This window comes from Lithobates pipiens, unplaced genomic scaffold (genome assembly GCF_037356315.1).
Source record: "Lithobates pipiens isolate NorthernLeopardFrog02 unplaced genomic scaffold, aLitPip1_a1.2 Scaffold_1, whole genome shotgun sequence".
NCBI classification, from domain to species: Eukaryota; Metazoa; Chordata; class Amphibia; order Anura; family Ranidae; genus Lithobates; species Lithobates pipiens.
In genome coordinates, this window is record NW_027507685.1 from 92,006,084 (window position 1) to 92,023,531 (window position 17,448).

At 50.1% G+C, this 17,448-nt stretch overlaps 1 protein-coding gene across 1 annotated transcript in view; it reads left to right on the forward strand.

The window, feature by feature from the left end:
• Positions 1-17,448, forward strand: part of PHKA1 (phosphorylase kinase regulatory subunit alpha 1) — a 140,602-nt gene that overhangs the window by 59,082 nt on the left and 64,072 nt on the right. The window contains 3 exon segments of the mRNA XM_077485894.1: positions 7,035-7,113; positions 9,622-9,756; positions 16,651-16,760. Coding sequence (XP_077342020.1) covers positions 7,035-7,113; positions 9,622-9,756; positions 16,651-16,760 — 324 coding nt within the window.

Sequence of the window (17,448 nt, forward strand, 5' to 3'; positions counted from 1 at the left end):
TCTCTCGCGCGCGCGCTCTCTCATTCACTCTCTCTCTCGCGCGCGCGCGCTCTCTCGTTCTCTCTCTCGCGCGCTCTCTCGTTCTCTCTCGCGCGCGCGCGCTCTCTCGTTCTCTCTCGCGCGCGCGCGCTCTCTCGTTCTCTCTCTCTCGCGCGCGCGCTCTCTCGTTCTCTCTCTCTCTCTCGCGCGCGCGCGCTCTCTCGTTCTCTCTCTCTCTCTCGCGCGCGCGCGCTCTCTCGTTCTCTCTCTCGCGCGCTCTCTCGTTCTCTCTCGCGCGCGCTCTCTCGTTCTCTCTCGCGCGCGCTCTCTCGTTCTCTCTCGCGCGCGCTCTCTCGTTCTCTCTCGCGCGCGCTCTCTCGTTCTCTCTCGCGCGCGCTCTCTCGTTCTCTCTCGCGCGCGCTCTCTCGTTCTCTCTCGCGCGCGCTCTCTCGTTCTCTCTCGCGCGCGCTCTCTCGTTCTCTCTCGCGCGCGCTCTCTCTTTCTCTCTCTCTCTCCTGCTCTCTCGTTCTCTCTCTCCTGCTCTCTCGTGCTCTCTCTCGTTCTCTCTCTCCTGCTCTCTCGTGCTCTCTCTCTCTGCGTCCCTTCTCGCGCTCTCTCTCTGCGTCCCTTCTCGCGCTCTCTCTCTGCGTCCCTTCTCGCGCTCTCTCTCTCTGCGTCCCTTCTCGCGCTCTCTCTCTCTGCGTCCCTTCTCGCGCTCTCTCTCTCTGCGTCCCTTCTCGCGCTCTCTCTCTCTGCGTCCCTTCTCGCGCTCTCTCTCTCTGCGTCCCTTCTCGCGCTCTCTCTCTCTGCGTCCCTTCTCGCGCTCTCTCTCTCTGCGTCCCTTCTCGCGCTCTCTCTCTCTGCGTCCCTTCTCGCGCTCTCTCTCTCTGCGTCCCTTCTCGCGCTCTCTCTCTCTGCGTCCCTTCTCGCGCTCTCTCTCTCTGCGTCCCTTCTCGCGCTCTCTCTCTCTGCGTCCCTTCTCGCGCTCTCTCTCTCTCTCTGCGTCCCTTCTCTCTCTCTCTCTCTCTCTCTCTCTCTCTCTCTCTGCATCCCTTCTCGCGCGCTCTCTCTCTCTCTCTCTCTCTCTCTGCGTCCCTTCTCGCGCTCTCTCTCTCTGCGTCCCTTCTCGCGCTCTCTCTCTCTCTCTCTCTCTCTCTCTCTGCGTCCCTTCTCGCGCTCTCTCTCTCTCTCTGCGTCCCTTCTCGCGCTCTCTCTCTCTCTCTGCGTCCCTTCTCGCGCTCTCTCTCTCTCTCTGCGTCCCTTCTCGCGCTCTCTCTCTCTCTCTGCGTCCCTTCTCGCGCTCTCTCTCTCTGCGTCCCTTCTCGCGCTCTCTCTCTCTGCGTCGCTCGCGCGCTCTCTCTGCGTCGCTCGCGCTCTCTCTCTCTGCGTCGCTCGCGCTCTCTCTCTCTGCGTCGCTCGCGCTCTCTCTCTCTGCGTCGCTCGCGCTCTCTCTCTCTGCGTCGCTCGCGCTCTCTCTCTCTGCGTCGCTCGCGCTCTCTCTCTCTGCGTCGCTCGCGCTCTCTCTCTCTGCGTCGCTCGCGCTCTCTCTCTCTGCGTCGCTCGCGCTCTCTCTCTCTGCGTCGCTCGCGCTCTCTCTCTCTGCGTCGCTCGCGCTCTCTCTCTCCTTCTCTCGCGCTCTCTCTCTCCTTCTCTCGCGCTCTCTCTCTCTCTGCGTCTCTCGCGCTCTCTCTCTCTCTGCGTCTCTCGCGCTCTCTCTCTCTGCGTCTCTCGCGCTCTCTCTCTCTCTGCGTCTCTCGCGCTCTCTCTGCGTCTCTCGCGCTCTCTCTGCGTCTCTCGCGCTCTCTCTGCGTCTCTCGCGCTCTCTCTCTCTCTGCGTCTCTCGCGCTCTCTCTCTCTCTCTGCGTCTCTCGCGCTCTCTCTCTCTCTGCGTCTCTCGCGCTCTCTCTCTCTCTGCGTCTCTCGCGCTCTCTCTCTCTCTGCGTCTCGCGCGCTCTCTCTCTCTGCGTCCCTTCTCTCTCTCTCTCTGCGTCCCTTCTCGCGCGCTCTCTCTCTCTGCGTCCCTTCTCGCGCTCTCTCTCTCTGCGTCCCTTCTCGCGCTCTCTCCCTCTGCGTCCCTTCTCGCGCTCTCTCTCTCTGCGTCCCTTCTCGCGCTCTCTCTCTCTGCGTCCCTTCTCGCGCTCTCTCTCTCTCTCTGCGTCCCTTCTCGCGCTCTCTCTCTCTCTCTGCGTCCCTTCTCGCGCTCTCTCTCTCTCTCTCTGCGTCCCTTCTCGCGCTCTCTCTCTCTCTCTCTCTCTGCGTCCCTTCTCGCGCTCTCTCTCTCTCTGCGTCCCTTCTCACGCTCTCTCTCTCTCTCTCTCTCTCTCTGCGTCCCTTCTCGCGCTCTCTCTCTGCGTCCCTTCTCGCGCTCTCTCTCTCTCTCTCTCTGCGTCCCTTCTCGCGCTCTCTCTCTCTCTCTGCGTCCCTTCTCGCGCTCTCTCTCTCTCTCTCTGCGTCCCTTCTCGCGCTCTCTCTCTCTGCGTCCCTTCTCGCGCTCTCTCTCTCTCTCTGCGTCCCTTCTCGCGCTCTCTCTCTCTCTCTCTGCGTCCCTTCTCGCGCTCTCTCTCTCTCTCTCTGCGTCCCTTCTCGCGCTCTCTCTCTCTCTCTGCGTCCCTTCTCGCGCTCGCTCTCTCTCTCTCTCTCTCTCTCTCTCTCTCTCTCTGCGTCTCTCGCGCTCTCTCTCTCTCTGCGTCTCTCGCGCTCTCTCTCTCTCTGCGTCTCTCGCGCTCTCTCTCTCTCTGCGTCTCTCGCGCTCTCTCTCTCTCTGCGTCTCTCGCGCTCTCTCTCTCTCTGCGTCTCTCGCGCTCTCTCTCTCTCTGCGTCTCTCGCGCTCTCTCTCTCTCTGCGTCTCTCGCGCTCTCTCTCTCTCTGCGTCTCGCGCTCTCTCTCTCTCTCTGCGTCTCTCGCGCTCTCTCTCTCTCTGCGTCTCTCGCGCGCTCGCTCTCTCTGCGTCTCTCGCGCGCTCGCTCTCTCTGCGTCTCTCGCGCGCTCGCTCTCTCTGCGTCTCTCGCGCGCTCGCTCTCTCTGCGTCTCTCGCGCGCTCGCTCTCTCTGCGTCTCTCGCGCGCTCGCTCTCTCTGCGTCCTCTTCGCGCGCTCTCTCTGCGTCCCTTCTCTCTCTCTCTGCGTCCCTTCTCTCTCTCTCTCTCTCTCTCTCTGCGTCCCTTCTCGCGCGCTCTCTCTCTCTCTCTCTCTGCATCCCTTCTCGCGCGCTCTCTCTCTGCGTCCCTTCTCGCGCTCTCTCTCTCTGCGTCCCTTCTCGCGCTCTCTCTCTCTCTCTCTCTCTGCGTCCCTTCTCGCGCTCTCTCTCTCTCTCTCTCTCTCTGCGTCCCTTCTCGCGCTCTCTCTCTCTCTCTCTCTCTCTGCGTCCCTTCTCGCGCTCTCTCTCTCTCTGCGTCCCTTCTCGCGCTCTCTCTCTCTCTGCGTCCCTTCTCGCGCTCTCTCTCTCTCTGCGTCCCTTCTCGCGCTCTCTCTCTCTCTGCGTCCCTTCTCGCGCTCTCTCTCTCTCTGCGTCCCTTCTCGCGCGCTCTCTCTCTCTGCGTCCCTTCTCGCGCGCTCTCTCTCTCTGCGTCCCTTCTCGCGCTCTCTCTCTCTCTCTGCGTCCCTTCTCGCGCTCTCTCTCTCTCTCTGCGTCCCTTCTCGCGCTCTCTCTCTCTCTCTGCGTCCCTTCTCGCGCTCTCTCTCTCTGCGTCCCTTCTCGCGCTCTCTCTCTCTCTCTGCGTCCCTTCTCGCGCTCTCTCTCTCTCTCTCTGCGTCCCTTCTCGCGCTCTCTCTCTCTCTCTCTGCGTCCCTTCTCGCGCTCTCTCTCTCTCTGGGTCCCTTCTCGCGCTCTCTCTCTCTCTCTGCGTCCCTTCTCGCGCTCTCTCTCTGCGTCCCTTCTCGCGCTCTCTCTCTGCGTCCCTTCTCGTGCTCTCTCTCTCTCTCTGCGTCCCTTCTCGCGCTCTCTCTCTCTCTCTGCGTCCCTTCTCGCGCTCTCTCTCTCTCTCTGCGTCCCTTCTCGCGCTCTCTCTCTCTCTGCGTCCCTTCTCGCGCTCTCTCTCTCTCTCTCTCTGCGTCCCTTCTCGCGCTCTCTCTCTCTCTCTCTCTCTGCGTCCCTTCTCGCGCTCTCTCTCTCTCTCTCTGCGTCCCTTCTCGCGCTCTCTCTCTCTCTCTCTGCGTCCCTTCGCGCTCGCGCTCTCTCTCTCTCTCTGCGTCCCTTCGCGCGCGCGCTCTCTCTCTCTCTGCGTCCCTTCGCGCGCGCGCTCTCTCTCTCTCTGCGTCCCTTCGCGCGCGCGCTCTCTCTCTCTCTGCGTCCCTTCTCGCGCTCTCTCTCTCTCTCTGCGTCCCTTCTCGCTCTCTCTCTCTCTCTCTCTGCGTCCCTTCTCGCGCTCTCTCTCTCTCTGCGTCCCTTCTCGCGCTCTCTCTCTCTCTCTGCGTCCCTTCTCGCGCTCTCTCTCTGCGTCCTTTCTCTTAGTGTTCCGCATTCTATTTTTTCAGTGCATTGTGGGAGTTTTGAATGCACTGTGGGATTTTTGGAGTGTCCTCTGTGTATTTTTATTGAAAACGCCCATAAACGTTAGTACAAAACACCGTTAAAAGCACGTTTTTCAACCAATGTTATCTGCCAGCAATCTGGCGTTTAGAAAAAGCTTTTTTGAGCTTCAGTGTGCATGGAGCCTTAGGGGGACCCCCACGTGTTTTATTTTTTTTATTTTTTTTTTATTTTTCTTAAATGTTGATTCATATTTTTCTTAAATGTTGATTCATATTTTTGTTTATTGCCGGACTGACAATTATAGTAGTTTTAAGCAGTTTTAAATTACTTTTTTTCCTTTTTAGAAATTTAATTTTGCTCTCAGACTGTTGTAAACACTGGAAACATGCCCCACTTTACAGGCATACTATACACAACCCCCCCCCGGTATGAAATTTAAAGAAATATTACACTTTTATTGTTTCAGTTTAAGCATTATCAAAATCGCTGCTCCTGAAAAAGCGGCCGTTTTTTAAACCTTTTTTTTTTTTTTTTTTAATTGACCCAGGTCCCCAAACACTTTTTATGACAATACTATGCATATAAGCCTTCAAAATGAGCACTTTAGATTATTCATGTTTGTGTTCCATAGACTTTAACGGTGTTTGCATGTTCGTACAAATTTTTTCCTGTTCGCATGTTCTGAATGCTAACTGGGGGAGTGGGGTGTGTTCGGCTCATCTCTCTCCCGTGGAGGCTCTTTCTCTCCTGCTTTTTCTCTCGCTCTCCCTTGCGCGCTTTTTTTGCACTTTCTCTGTCTTTTTCTTTCTCGTGCACTTTTTCTCTCTTACATGCTCTCTATTTTTTCTATCTCGCTGTGTCTTTCTCGCTCTCTCTGTGCGTCTTTTTTTTCGCTCTCTGCGTCTCTCTCTCTCTCTCTCTCTCTCTCTCTCTCTCTCTCTCTCTCTCTCTCTCTCTCTCTCTCTCTCTCTCTCTCTCTCTCTCTCTCTCTCTCTCTCTCTCTCGAACAAGTGGAAAACATTCCCCTTAACAGGAATTTAATGGCCCTTCATTTCTCACAAACTGGAAAGTGTGGGAGAGGGGGGATGGGGCACAGGACACCCTTAGTCAAAAATGGTAACGATCAGCAGACAGGCAGACTCCTTAAACAGAAAGGCGAGACTAGGCAGACAGCAGTACAGGAAAAAAGCCTTTAAGCTGAACCAGCACATCTGTACTTTGTAAGATAGGCTGTCTCCTATAGTAACTGAACTTTCACACAGAATTCTCTTGGATGAGTTCTCTCTTGAAGCTCTCCCAGCCACCTCATGGGTCCCCGGTCCATGAATAGTCAACTCTGGTACTTCTCTAGAACTCCATCCCTGTCAGCATTGTTTCCAGGTATTGAGCAGGCTCTCCTCTGTGGAATCTCGAACACCTGGATAGGCCTCAAACAGACCTAGCAGCCAGAAGGACTCATGGATAGGCCTCAGGCTTTGGGCCTAGAAGTCAGGAGCCGTTTCTCACACACCCACCCAGACCACCGCCTGGGTGGAGAAGACCTAGATCACTTGACTTTCTCCAAATACCTTGAGCCAGCGTTCATAGCAGCCAGTCTGATTGGCTGAGAAAGGTATGTTTATTCATAACCTGACTTTACTGTAGCTGCTCATACTAATGCTGGAATCGACAGTGCCACCTACTGACAAAAGGGAGAAGCCACAGCTGAAACTGGATTAGGATGAAGCCTATTTGATTCATAAGACTGGGTTCACACTAGAACACTGTCAGTAAGCATGAAATCAGGCTGAGACAGAAGTACAGTTAAATCACACTTGTTTAATAATGAAAGTAAAATGAACAAACTTAGTCAAAACATAGCCAAAGTTCAGTAACCGGAATGGACAGTGAGCCAAGCCAGAAGTCGGGGATCAATGTAGTGGAACAGCAAGCAGGATCTGGAGCCAGAAGGGTGTCAGCAAAGCAAGTCTTTAACAGGATCGCAGGAGATGTTTCTGTGATGTTGACCAAGGCAAAGGCAGAGCTCCTCTGGACTGCTTAAGTAAGCAGGACTGATGGGCAGGATATCATCAACAGCTCAGTAACTGTGGAGAGATAGGAGCTGGCAATTAGCCAACAGCTGAGCGGGCAGCTCAGAGAAGGAAGGGCTGAGCCCAGCCCTGACAAACACACAGCGGTTCACAGCAGGGGTCCGGTGCGTCTCCATTCACCATTTTGGGTCCGCTTTTAGGCTGAATTCGGACCTGAAATGGACCAAAAGACGTACAGGGCTCCTGAGCAAATTGCACCCGAGCCGTGGTGGAGATGTGTGAACCGGCTCCATAGAGAGCCAGTCACAATCTTCTGCTATGCGAATTGGATGAGCGGAAATCCTCATCCAATTTGCATAAGTGTAAAGCAAGCCTAAAAATGATAAATTAGCCAGGCTAGCTACCACCCAGCATAGCTAAAATTACCTGTAGCCCTGTTTTTAGGACAAGGGTGCTAAACTTCTCCTTTCCTTTTCTTTACTTCTCCCTTCCTTCTCCTTTGCTTTTCCTTCCAAAGAAATCCATGTTCTTTTCCCCTTCTTCTCTCCTTGTCTAGGGTTTCCTTGCTCCAGGAGAGATTGATCCTTTAAATAGGAGATTTTCTACAGTTCCCAAACCAGATGTGGTCGTCCAAGGTAAAGAAAAAACAGAAATGTCTCATTTCATTTTATTAATATGAATAAACTGAAAATAAAAAATTCTACGAGAGAGAACATTTTTATATTTTGTTTTGTAGTTATTGATAAAAATGCAATTCATTTGTTTTTCATATCTTGATCTCAATGGTTTAGCAGGTCCTGTACGGATTTGGTTCAGTGGTTAGGCATTATTACTTCTATAGTTGTGCATTCAGAGTTCTCTTTAAAGCTGAACTCCTGGTAAACTGCTAAACACACAGAAGAAATAAATACAAGGGAGCAGTTTTACCTGCCAACGGACTTGTATTTCTGCCCATGCAATCCTGGGATTTACACAGCTCTGCCATAGAGTACAGTCCTATCTAGCAGGGCAGTAGACCTGATCTTTCTCTGCTGTTTTACTTCTACTTACAGGTTGACTCGTAACTTTTGAAGAGTGAAAACAGAAGCAGCAGGCTAATTAGCTTATCTCTTGATCACTCTGCTCTCTCCTTGTAACAGCATGCTACTTGCACTGCAGCTCCCCTGATTGGCTTTTTTTTTTTTTTGCTGCTTCTCCCATCCTCTTTCCAAGCTCCCCGCTGCACAAGGACTGCCAGAGATTGATAATATGTCAAATTCAGATACTTTTTGCATTCATCTGTAGCACCCTGGTGGTTAGGCAAGGTTGCTAGTAAATTTAGTTTGCCAGGTGGTAGTTGCCCTGTTTAGCTGTTGGTACATCCACTGATTCCTCTCTAGTTCTGGACTTGCTGCACCTTCTCTCTTTTGTCGCTAGGTGGCGTTATGCTGGTGACAAGGGCTTAGCAAGGTCGCGTTATAAATGGATGGGGGGTCTCAGCCAATTGGTGGGGGTTTCTTTAGTCCCTTGGCCTGCTGCATAGCTCCCAACTGTCCCTGAGTTCGAGGGACTGTCCCTGATTTAGAGCTCTGTCCCTCTTTCCTCATTTGTCCCTCATTTTGGTCTGATCTATATAGTTGTATATAAAATGCACTTTTTATCTTTCAAAAAGTGTTTCCCAGTGCTAAACCTTTCATCCAATTTCTAAATTGCTGCATTTTTACATTTTAGAAGCCAATATATAGGAATAGTAGTTTTTAAAAAAAAAAGCACTTGTGGATTTAATCAACCTTTTTTTTTTTTTGGTTAATTCTTCTTTAATGGGTTGTTGCAGGAGGCATGCACTATGCCTACATATGTTTGTTAGTAGGCTTTTCTTTCCTGTTTCCCCACCCATCCCAGTTTTCGCCAGGACATTCACTTTTAGGCTTGAGAGTTCAAATTATTTTTCTGCAAACTCCGAGATGTAGTTTTCCTAGGCAGGGGAAGGATGTAGCACCCTGATTGTTTAGGCAGGGTTGCTATCAAATTTAGTCGCCAGGCAATAGTTTCCTTGGCCAATTGTAAGGAAATCAATTGATTTCCCCAGAATTCTGGAATTGCTGCACTTCTCTTTTCTGTCACTAGGTGGCATGGTAGCTGGTGACATTGGATAAGACAAGGGCATAGCAAGGACAGATTATGAATGAATGGGTTGTCTTAGCCAATTGGCAGGGTTTTCTTTAAATAGGAAGTAAACCCATAAGGGTTTACTTCCTCTTTGTCTCCCTGCAGAGGTAAAGCATAATGGGCTACTATGCATCGCATAGTAGCCCATCATGTGTCACTTACCTGACACAGGAGCCAGAATTGTCACCGATGTCCCCTGTATGGAGCGTCCATCTTCTTCCGGGTATCTCTGCTCCGGCCACTCACAGTGCAGGAGCATCGATGACGTCACTCACGTGCATGCGCACGGGAGCCGCCACTAACGGCATATCGCCGTTAGCAGCGGCATGCTCAGTGCGCCTGCATGCCGCTGTCGCCGTAGACAGCGGTGCCTGTCTTTTTATAAATATCTCCTAAACAATGTAGGTTTAAGAGATCTTTCTTGGACCTACAGGTAAGCCTTAATCTAGGCTTACCTGTAGGTCAAAGTGGTTTGTAAGGGTTCAGCCTGAGGCCTGTACTGGGGACATCTGGCTGCTAGGCTGGCTGAGGCCTATCCAGAAGCAGGAGAAGCAGCACAGGGTTGGGACGGCAGGATTGGAGTGCAACCGAGAGCAATGGTTCTGCCAGATGGGGAACCAGCTGTGGTCGGAGATAGAAGGGGGAGCTGTCACCACTAAGGGACCATCTACTTAAGGGTGTCCTGGCCATAACCCTCTCTCCCACAGTTCTTGTTCAAGAGACAATAAATCTTTGCATTCAAAAAGGGTCTTGTGCCATCTACACAGACGGATGTCAGCTCTCCCTAAATCTGGAGGTCACCATTAGGCCTTTGGCAGTCCGGGACCTTGCTACATATCTAATTACATTCAGTGGTGTCTTCATTAGTTTGTATCTTCTGGAGTTCTGTTTTTTAAGTGCACCTCTAGCCAGAACTTTGGATAGCATGAAGAATAATTAAAAGACCTAAGTATGTGAAATACCATGGAAGTGATTTGTTCTCTGTGCCTCTATAGTGTGCATCCTGGCAGAGACTGAAGAGATCCAGGAGATCCTTAAAAGATATGGTATAGAAGTGGAGACGGTGGCCAGCGTGAGTCCCATCAGAGTCCAGCCCGCCAGGATCCTGAGTCACATTTATGCCAGGCTCGGTGAGTGAATTTACTATTTCCTGTAGTGGTTTAGGGGGAGTGTCAGTGGGTGGAGCTACTAGACGCAGCAGATTGACACTCCCGGAAGTGTCAGTTTCCACAGACTTCACAGGAAGATTTCTTCTGATCGCATCGGCACATGGCTGCCAGAGAGGCAATTATTTACATTAATTAAGCTTTCTTGTCAGGCATGCTTAGTATACCTGTCAGGGTTGCGTTAATATGACCATATACATACATAGGTGTATAGTCAGTGCAGGTTTGCGTTGCACGTTAAATAGGAAGTAAACCCTGATGGGTTTACTTCCTCTTTGTCTTCCTGCAAAGGCAAAGCATAATGGGCCACTATGCATCACATAGTAGCCCATTATGTATCACTTACCTGACACAGGAGCCAGCGATGCCACCGCGGTCCCCTGTAGTCCGGAGCGTCCATCTTCTTCCGGGTATCGCTTTGTAAGGGTTCACAACCACTTTAAATGTTCTTTTATTATGCTTTTTATGCTGCCAAAATTTTAAAGACCACTTGAACCCTGTATTTTTATTTTATTTTTCTATAATGCAGTGAGGCTGAATATACTGTAATAAATTTAGTATTTTCATTTTTTTTTTCTCTCAACTTCTTAGTGCTGCAGCAAGGGATAAAATGTCCTGTGCTGGCAGCACTAGGATTAGAGATGGCCTTGCGGTTCGCCCGGCGGTCGGTTCGTGGCGAATTTTGCTTGTTTGCGATTCGCCAAACCGGCGGACTTCTAGCACTGTTCGTGGCAGCCATATTTGTTTACATTGTGAAGAACTTTGACCCATGATGACACATCCATCATGGGGTGCAGAACAGCCAATTAAGACATTTCAGCACATGGGCAATTGGACATTCCCCCTACCTTTTTATAGATAGACCTGATCTAGCGGCCATTTTACATTCTGTCTTTTGTCAGTGTAGGGAGAGGTTGCTGTGTGGAGCAGGGACAGACTAGTGACAAATCACTAGCTATTAGGTCCACAAAAGTCCTTTTAAGGACTGGTATAGGTGTACAGTATATAGGGTTCTGGTGCACTGCTGTGCTGGTTATTGCTGAGTGCACTGCTGACCGATTCTGCAGCTATCTTTTGTCAGTCTAGGGACAGGACACCGTGTGGAGCAAGGACAGTCAGTTTAATCACTAGCTATTACTATTAGGTCCTAAAAGGTCCTTTTAAGGACTGGTATAGGTGTACAGTATATAGGGTTGTACACGTATAATATACTTTCTTTCAAATATAGAAAGTATATTATGGTGCACTGCTGACTGCTGTGCTGCTTATTGCTGCCCGATTCTGCAGCTGTCTTTTACCAGTGTAGGGACTGAGTGACAGTTTGGTGTTCTGGACAGGGACAGTCTGCAAATCACTAGCTACTAGGTCCACAAAGGTCCCTTTATAGGTGTACAGTATATAGGGTTGTACACGTATAATATACTTTCTTTCAAATATAGAAAGCATATTATAGTGCAGTGCTGCTGACCGATTCTGCAGCTGTCGTTTCTCAGTGTAGGGAGGGACAGTTTGGTTTTTGGAGCCGGGACAGTCTGCAATTCACTAGCTAGCTACTATTAGGCCCACAAAGGTCCTTTTTAAGGACTGGTATAGGTGTACTATTTGGTGTGCAGTATATAGTGGTGTAATACACGTATAAAATACTTGCACATATAGAAAGCATAGTATAGTGCATTTCCACTGTGCAGCATTGTGACTGCTGAGTGGTTCAGCAGCGATACTACAAAGAGTGACAATCGCAATTAAAAAAAAGTATTATAACTGGTGTGATAGACCAGTGGCCCCCAGAAACGACAGATTGAAGCGTGGTGTTATATACCTTCTTCCACATACATACTGCACTTCTCTAGAGACTTTTGTCACAGGGTCATTTAAAAAATGACAAGCAGAGGAAGAGGCAGGCCCTTCCACAGGGGTGGTAGGGCAGGAGCAACAGACTTGAGCCAAAGTGGCAAATTGCAGAAGGTGTGTGAAAGGACGCACCAGACTGAGGCCTTTCAAAAATTTGTGGCCATTGGAACACCACAATGGAAGGTCCCAGGGAGGAAGTATTTCTCACAGAAGGGCATCCCAGAGCTATATGGCCATGTTCAGCGGCAAGTGAATATATCTCTGGCACACAGTGTCGGTGCCAAGATACATCTGACCACAGACATGTGGTCTAGCAAACACAGGCAGGGAAGGTATATCACTTTTACTGCCCACTGGGTGAACCTTCTGACGGCCGTCAAGCATGTAACCCGTGACACCCATGTATATTTGGTTTTACTGCCACGGATTGCATGCAGGCCTTCTTCTCCTCCTCCTCCTCCTACTCCATCCTCCTCCCTCTCCTCCTCGGCTGACTCCTCCTTTTCCGCTGCTAGCGTCTCTTCCGGTGCGCCGCCCAAGCTCCCCAGAACCTATTCGACATGCCAGGTGAGACGTTGCCATGCCGTGCTGCATCTGTTGTGCCTGGAAGCCAAGAGCCACACTGGCCCCCGGCACTCCTTTCAGCTTTGCGTTCACAGGCAGATCAGTGGCTAACACCGCTCAATTTGACAGTTGGTAAAGTGGTGTGTGACAACGGTGCCAATCTGCTTAGCGCATTGAAACAGGGCAAAATGACGCACATGCCATGCATGGCACACGTCTTAAACTTGGTCGTGCAGCGATTCGTTGTCAAATATCCTGGGGTCCAGGACATCTTGCGGCAGACAAGGAAAATCTCGGCCCATTTCAGAAGATCTTACACGGCCATGGCTCGCCTTGCTGACATTCAGCAGCGACACAATCTGCCGGTCAGACGTCTTATTTGCGATTGCCCGACGCGATGGAACTCAACCTTCTATATGCTTGATGGGCTGCTCCAGCAGAAATGCGCAGTTAACAACTACCTGTAAGAACTCTGTGGCAGAACAGGTTCTGGGGAGCTTGTTTTTTTTTTCACCACGCCAGTTGCTGCTCATGCGCGACGCATGCAGAATTTTGCGGCCATTTGATGAGATCACCAAACTGGTCAGTCGCAGCCATGGCGCCATCAGTGACATTGTACTTTATGCCTTCTTTATGGAGCGTGCATTGCGTCGTGTCATTGATCAAGCCGTGGAGGAGCAGGAAGATGAGGAAGTCGCAAATGCTGGATGAATTCCCATGGGGGGCTACTCTATCTGAGACAAGTCAACAACAGGAGTCAGAAGAGTAGTCAGAGGAGGATGGTGCCCGGGCGGATGAGGAGGAGCAAGAAGACCATGCTTTAAACCTTTCTGGGATCCCTGTTGTTGTGCGTGGATAGGGAGAGGACGACGACATTATCCTGGATGATTAGCTGGAGCCAGGCCACCACACCGCTTCCAGTTTAGTGCAAATGGGGGGCCTTCATGCTCCAGTGTTTTAACAGGGACCCCTGTATAAAAAGCATAAGGGTCAAGGACCAGTAATGGATGGCAACATACTTAGACCCCCGATACAAACACAAAATGGCGGAAATGTTATCACCATCACAGAGGGCTGTCAGAATGGAGCACTTACAGACCTTGCTTCGACAACTGCTGCATTCTGCTTTTGCGTGCGCTGGCAGAGGAGGAATTCCCACTCCCAGAGAGACTTGTGGGTACCAATCCAACAGCGCCTGCAAGAAGAGGGCGGTTTGAAGATGTGTTGGTGACTTCTGATATGAGGTCATTCTTTCAGCCAACCCATCGACAGGTGTCACCTGGATCCAGCATCAGGGAATGCCTAGACCGACAGGTGTCCGACTACATCGGGTTAACGGCCGATGTGGACGCTCTGAGGAGTGATGAACCCCTGGACTACTGGGTGGGCAGGCTTGACCTCTGGCCAGAGCTTGCCCAATTTGCAATGGAACTGTTGGTTTACCCCACATCCAGTGTCCTGTCCGAAAGGGCGTTCAGCGTAGCAGGGGGGATCGTGACCAATAAACGTACTCGCCTAGCTCACGACAGTGTTGACTACCTCACATTTATAAAATGAATGAGGCATGGATCTCGGAGGAATTCAACACATGTGACCAGTAGACCATGTATATGCATAACTCTATAAACGCTTTATTTAATCGAGCACACAGACCTTTTTTCTACCTTTTGGCTCACTTCCTTGTACAAAAAAGCACACCGTACTATATGCCCATACCCTCCTGTTTGAAGAGTTTGAGCGGTGTCGTATTTTTGGGTCCCGCAGCGAGTTGCTGGTATCAGTGCTGCTGTCAGTGCTCTCTATCTCGGTGCTGGTGTCAGTGCTCTCTCTCTATCTCGGTGCTGGTGTCAGTGCTCTCCATCACAGTGCTGGTGTGGTGTCAGTGCTCTCCATCATGGTGCTGGTGTGGTGTCAGTGCTCTCTATCACGGTGCTGGTGTGGTGTCAGTGCTCTCTGTCACGGTGCTGGTGTGGTGTCAGTGCTCTCTGTCACGGTGCTGGTGTGGTGTCAGTGCTCTCTATCACGGTGCACGGTGCTGGTGTGGTGTCAGTGCTCTCTGTCATGGTGCTGGTGTGGTCTCAGTGCCTTTTTCTCAGTGCTGGTGTGGTCTCTGCTCTCTATCTCGGTGCTGGTGTGGTGTCAGTGCTCTCTATCTTGGTGCTGGTGTCAGTGAGGGGGTGGGGGGGTGGAAGAAAGGTCTTTCAGGCTTATGGTGGGGTCAAATTAGTTTGAGAGTTCTGGACTGGTCGGGTCCAAAGTGGGGCATGCATAGGACCACCACGGGACCCACACCTTAAGAAATTTGGCATGGGAGTTGTGGAGGATACCTGACATTTTTTCATGAATCATAAGGATCGTCAAGGTTGTTTTTTTAATCTCCGGAAATGAAACAGCTTTTTCCAGGCCTTTGCTATTGTCTGTTTTAGGTGCGGTAAATAGGTATGTGGCTAGTTTCTGCTGGTGAGAAAAGAGACCTGGGATCGGGCAATGGAGCAATGCAAATTTGGGTTCCTTGCGAAAGGGTACGTGAAACAGGGAGGATAGGAGACCGAAGACCCTTGACCAGAATCCTACAAGACGGGGGCAAGACCACCATATATGTATTGCATCTCTTCGCTGACCACACCCCCAGAAGCAACCATCACCACAGGATGGGTTTGACATGGCGATGCATGCTGGGACCCAGTACCAGCATAGGAGAACCTTAAAGGCTGCCTATAAGGTGGCTGTGTTAAGAGTATTTCGCTATACTGGACCAGGCCTTACAGTCTGCAAGGTCTATGGGGAACAGATCATGTTCCCATTTAAGCACATAGGTGAGGGTAGTGGAGATGCCACCAGCACTGAGTGAGGAGTAGATCATGGAGATGGTGCCGTGAGCACCTGGTCTATGCTGGCGGGTGTGTTCAAGGTGGTCATTTGATATGGGAAGCAGTCAAGATGTCGGAGGGATGTTATTCCGTGTCGCAGCTGAATATAATGATGGCATTCAGCTGGCGGAGCTTCGTGGGTCTCTTGGATCGAGGACCATGTGGGGGAAAGCATGGGAACCAAGAAGCTGACGAACCTGTGAAAACCCATGGACAGGCCAGCACGAGAAAAGATGTGAGGTGGTTCCGAGCCAGGTGGGGATATTGGGTTATCCAGGAGAGGGAGTAGCATCAGGAATGGAGACATGAGTTTGCCAGAGTAAGTATTGAGTCCCATAGTTTCAAACTATGTGTCATGAGGGGGCTGGCACGGCTAGGCACATGTTTAACCCTTTGATTGCCCTAGATGTTTAACACCTTCCCTACCAGTGTCATTGGTATAGTGACGGTGCATTCTTTAAGCACTGATCGTTGTATTAGTGTCACTGGTCTGCAAAATTAATATACGTTTTATTTGGGTACAGCGAAGCACGACCGTGTAATTATCAGTTAAAGTAACGCAATGCCATATCGCAAAAATGGCCTGGTCATGAAAGGGGGTGAATCTTCCGGAGGTCAAGTGGTTAAGACTTAGCTAGGTTAAGGCAGGAATTCTACTTTAGGAGGGTTCAGTTGGGATCTAATGTACAATCACCAGATCCAGTTACTATGCGATGCATGCACCTCATAAGGTAACCAAAAAACATCAGTTTCCTGAAGGAGCCATATACTCCATCATTTGTGTGTCTCACACTCCCCCTCCCAGACACTGCAGCTCACAGCAGAAAGGGTTTCACCAACCAAGGCAATGCTGTCAATCCGGAAAGTGGGTGGGACTAGGTTCAGGTGAAATTGGCAAGCTACAGGTTTTTGAAGCCACGCTACTGATAGCCACAACCCTTGCAAAGTCTTCTCATGCCAACTGTAGGGCAACAGCCTACATGAGCGTGGCAACTCTGCTGCAAATTCAGGAGCAGTGAGGCATTGTTGCCACCTCCGCCAAGGAAGCTACTTCAGGTGGACTTCACTGGCAGAATCAACGAGTATTTGTGGGACTTTGTCTTCTTTGAGCCTCCCCTTCTTTTACTGTCACCAACCTATCTACTGATAGAACAGAGCCTTGGAGGCACTCTGCACATGCTCAGTTTGATGTGTATTGCTAGAGAGGTTTTTTTTTTTTTGGGATCAGCACAGGCCCAATCAGCACTGTCCAGACAGAGGGTCAAGGGTCATGCAGCCTCCTAGGACAGTCGGAGGAGAATAAAAACTGCTCCTTCAAGCTTTAACTAGACACTGATAGAAGCAATAAGACTGCTATATACTTTAAACCGTAAATAGAGATGCACTGATGATTAGGTGGCGCAGCACATATTTTTCTTTTAATGGGAGGCCATAGGTCATTAGTCATGGGACATTAGGTCCTCTCAAGCACTTATGCATTGCATCGTACCAACACCCAGTGTACAGAGTTAAGGAACGGTTGTTGTGTTTACCACGGGACTTCTATCTAATAAATACTTTTATTTCCACAAAGGACGCAATAAAAAGATGCATCTGACCGGGAGGCCATACAGGAATATGGGCGTCTTGGGAACTTCCAAACTGTACAGCATCCGACAGAACATTTTTGCATTTACACCTCAGGTATTTGGCTCTATATCTAGTAAACTGAACGAAAGAACTAAAATAATCAGTTATACTGTATAATTACATAAGTAGGGTTATGCTGTATGCCACTTAACCACTTCTCTCTACTGGGCCAATTCTGCCATTTCTCTCCGTAAAAATCGACTTTTGTTATGCTAGAAAATTACTCAGAACTTCCAAATGTTTAAAAAATAAATAAAATATATCCCTTATGGAGTGGCCTGGAGAGGCACTGGTGGGTGGCAATGTCCCCTTCCACTGCCTGTAAAAGCAATCCAGTAGCTAATCGCCCGCTCGAATGGCTTTTACAAAGAAAATTACAGACTTAAAAAAAATAAAAAATATCAGGATAATGCCTGTAGTTGAAGGCATCATCCTCGTATAACCACTTCGACCTAAGGACATTCATGGACATCCTACGGTATGGAAGTGGTTAAAGCTGAACTCCAGGGGAAATGTAAAACTACCCTCAAAATGGGGCTCTTCTCACACTGGAAAGCTTGAATACTTGTTTCGGGTACCATGAAAAAATCAGATGACATGTCAACATAAAACTTCCCAAAAGATGTGTGCATTTACCTTATTTTGTACATGTTATTTATCTGTAAAAGTCTTCCTTATGTGGACATCCAAAAGCTTGGAACTGCTGCTGGGTGCCGCCATCTTGGATGTGATGTCTGCAGCC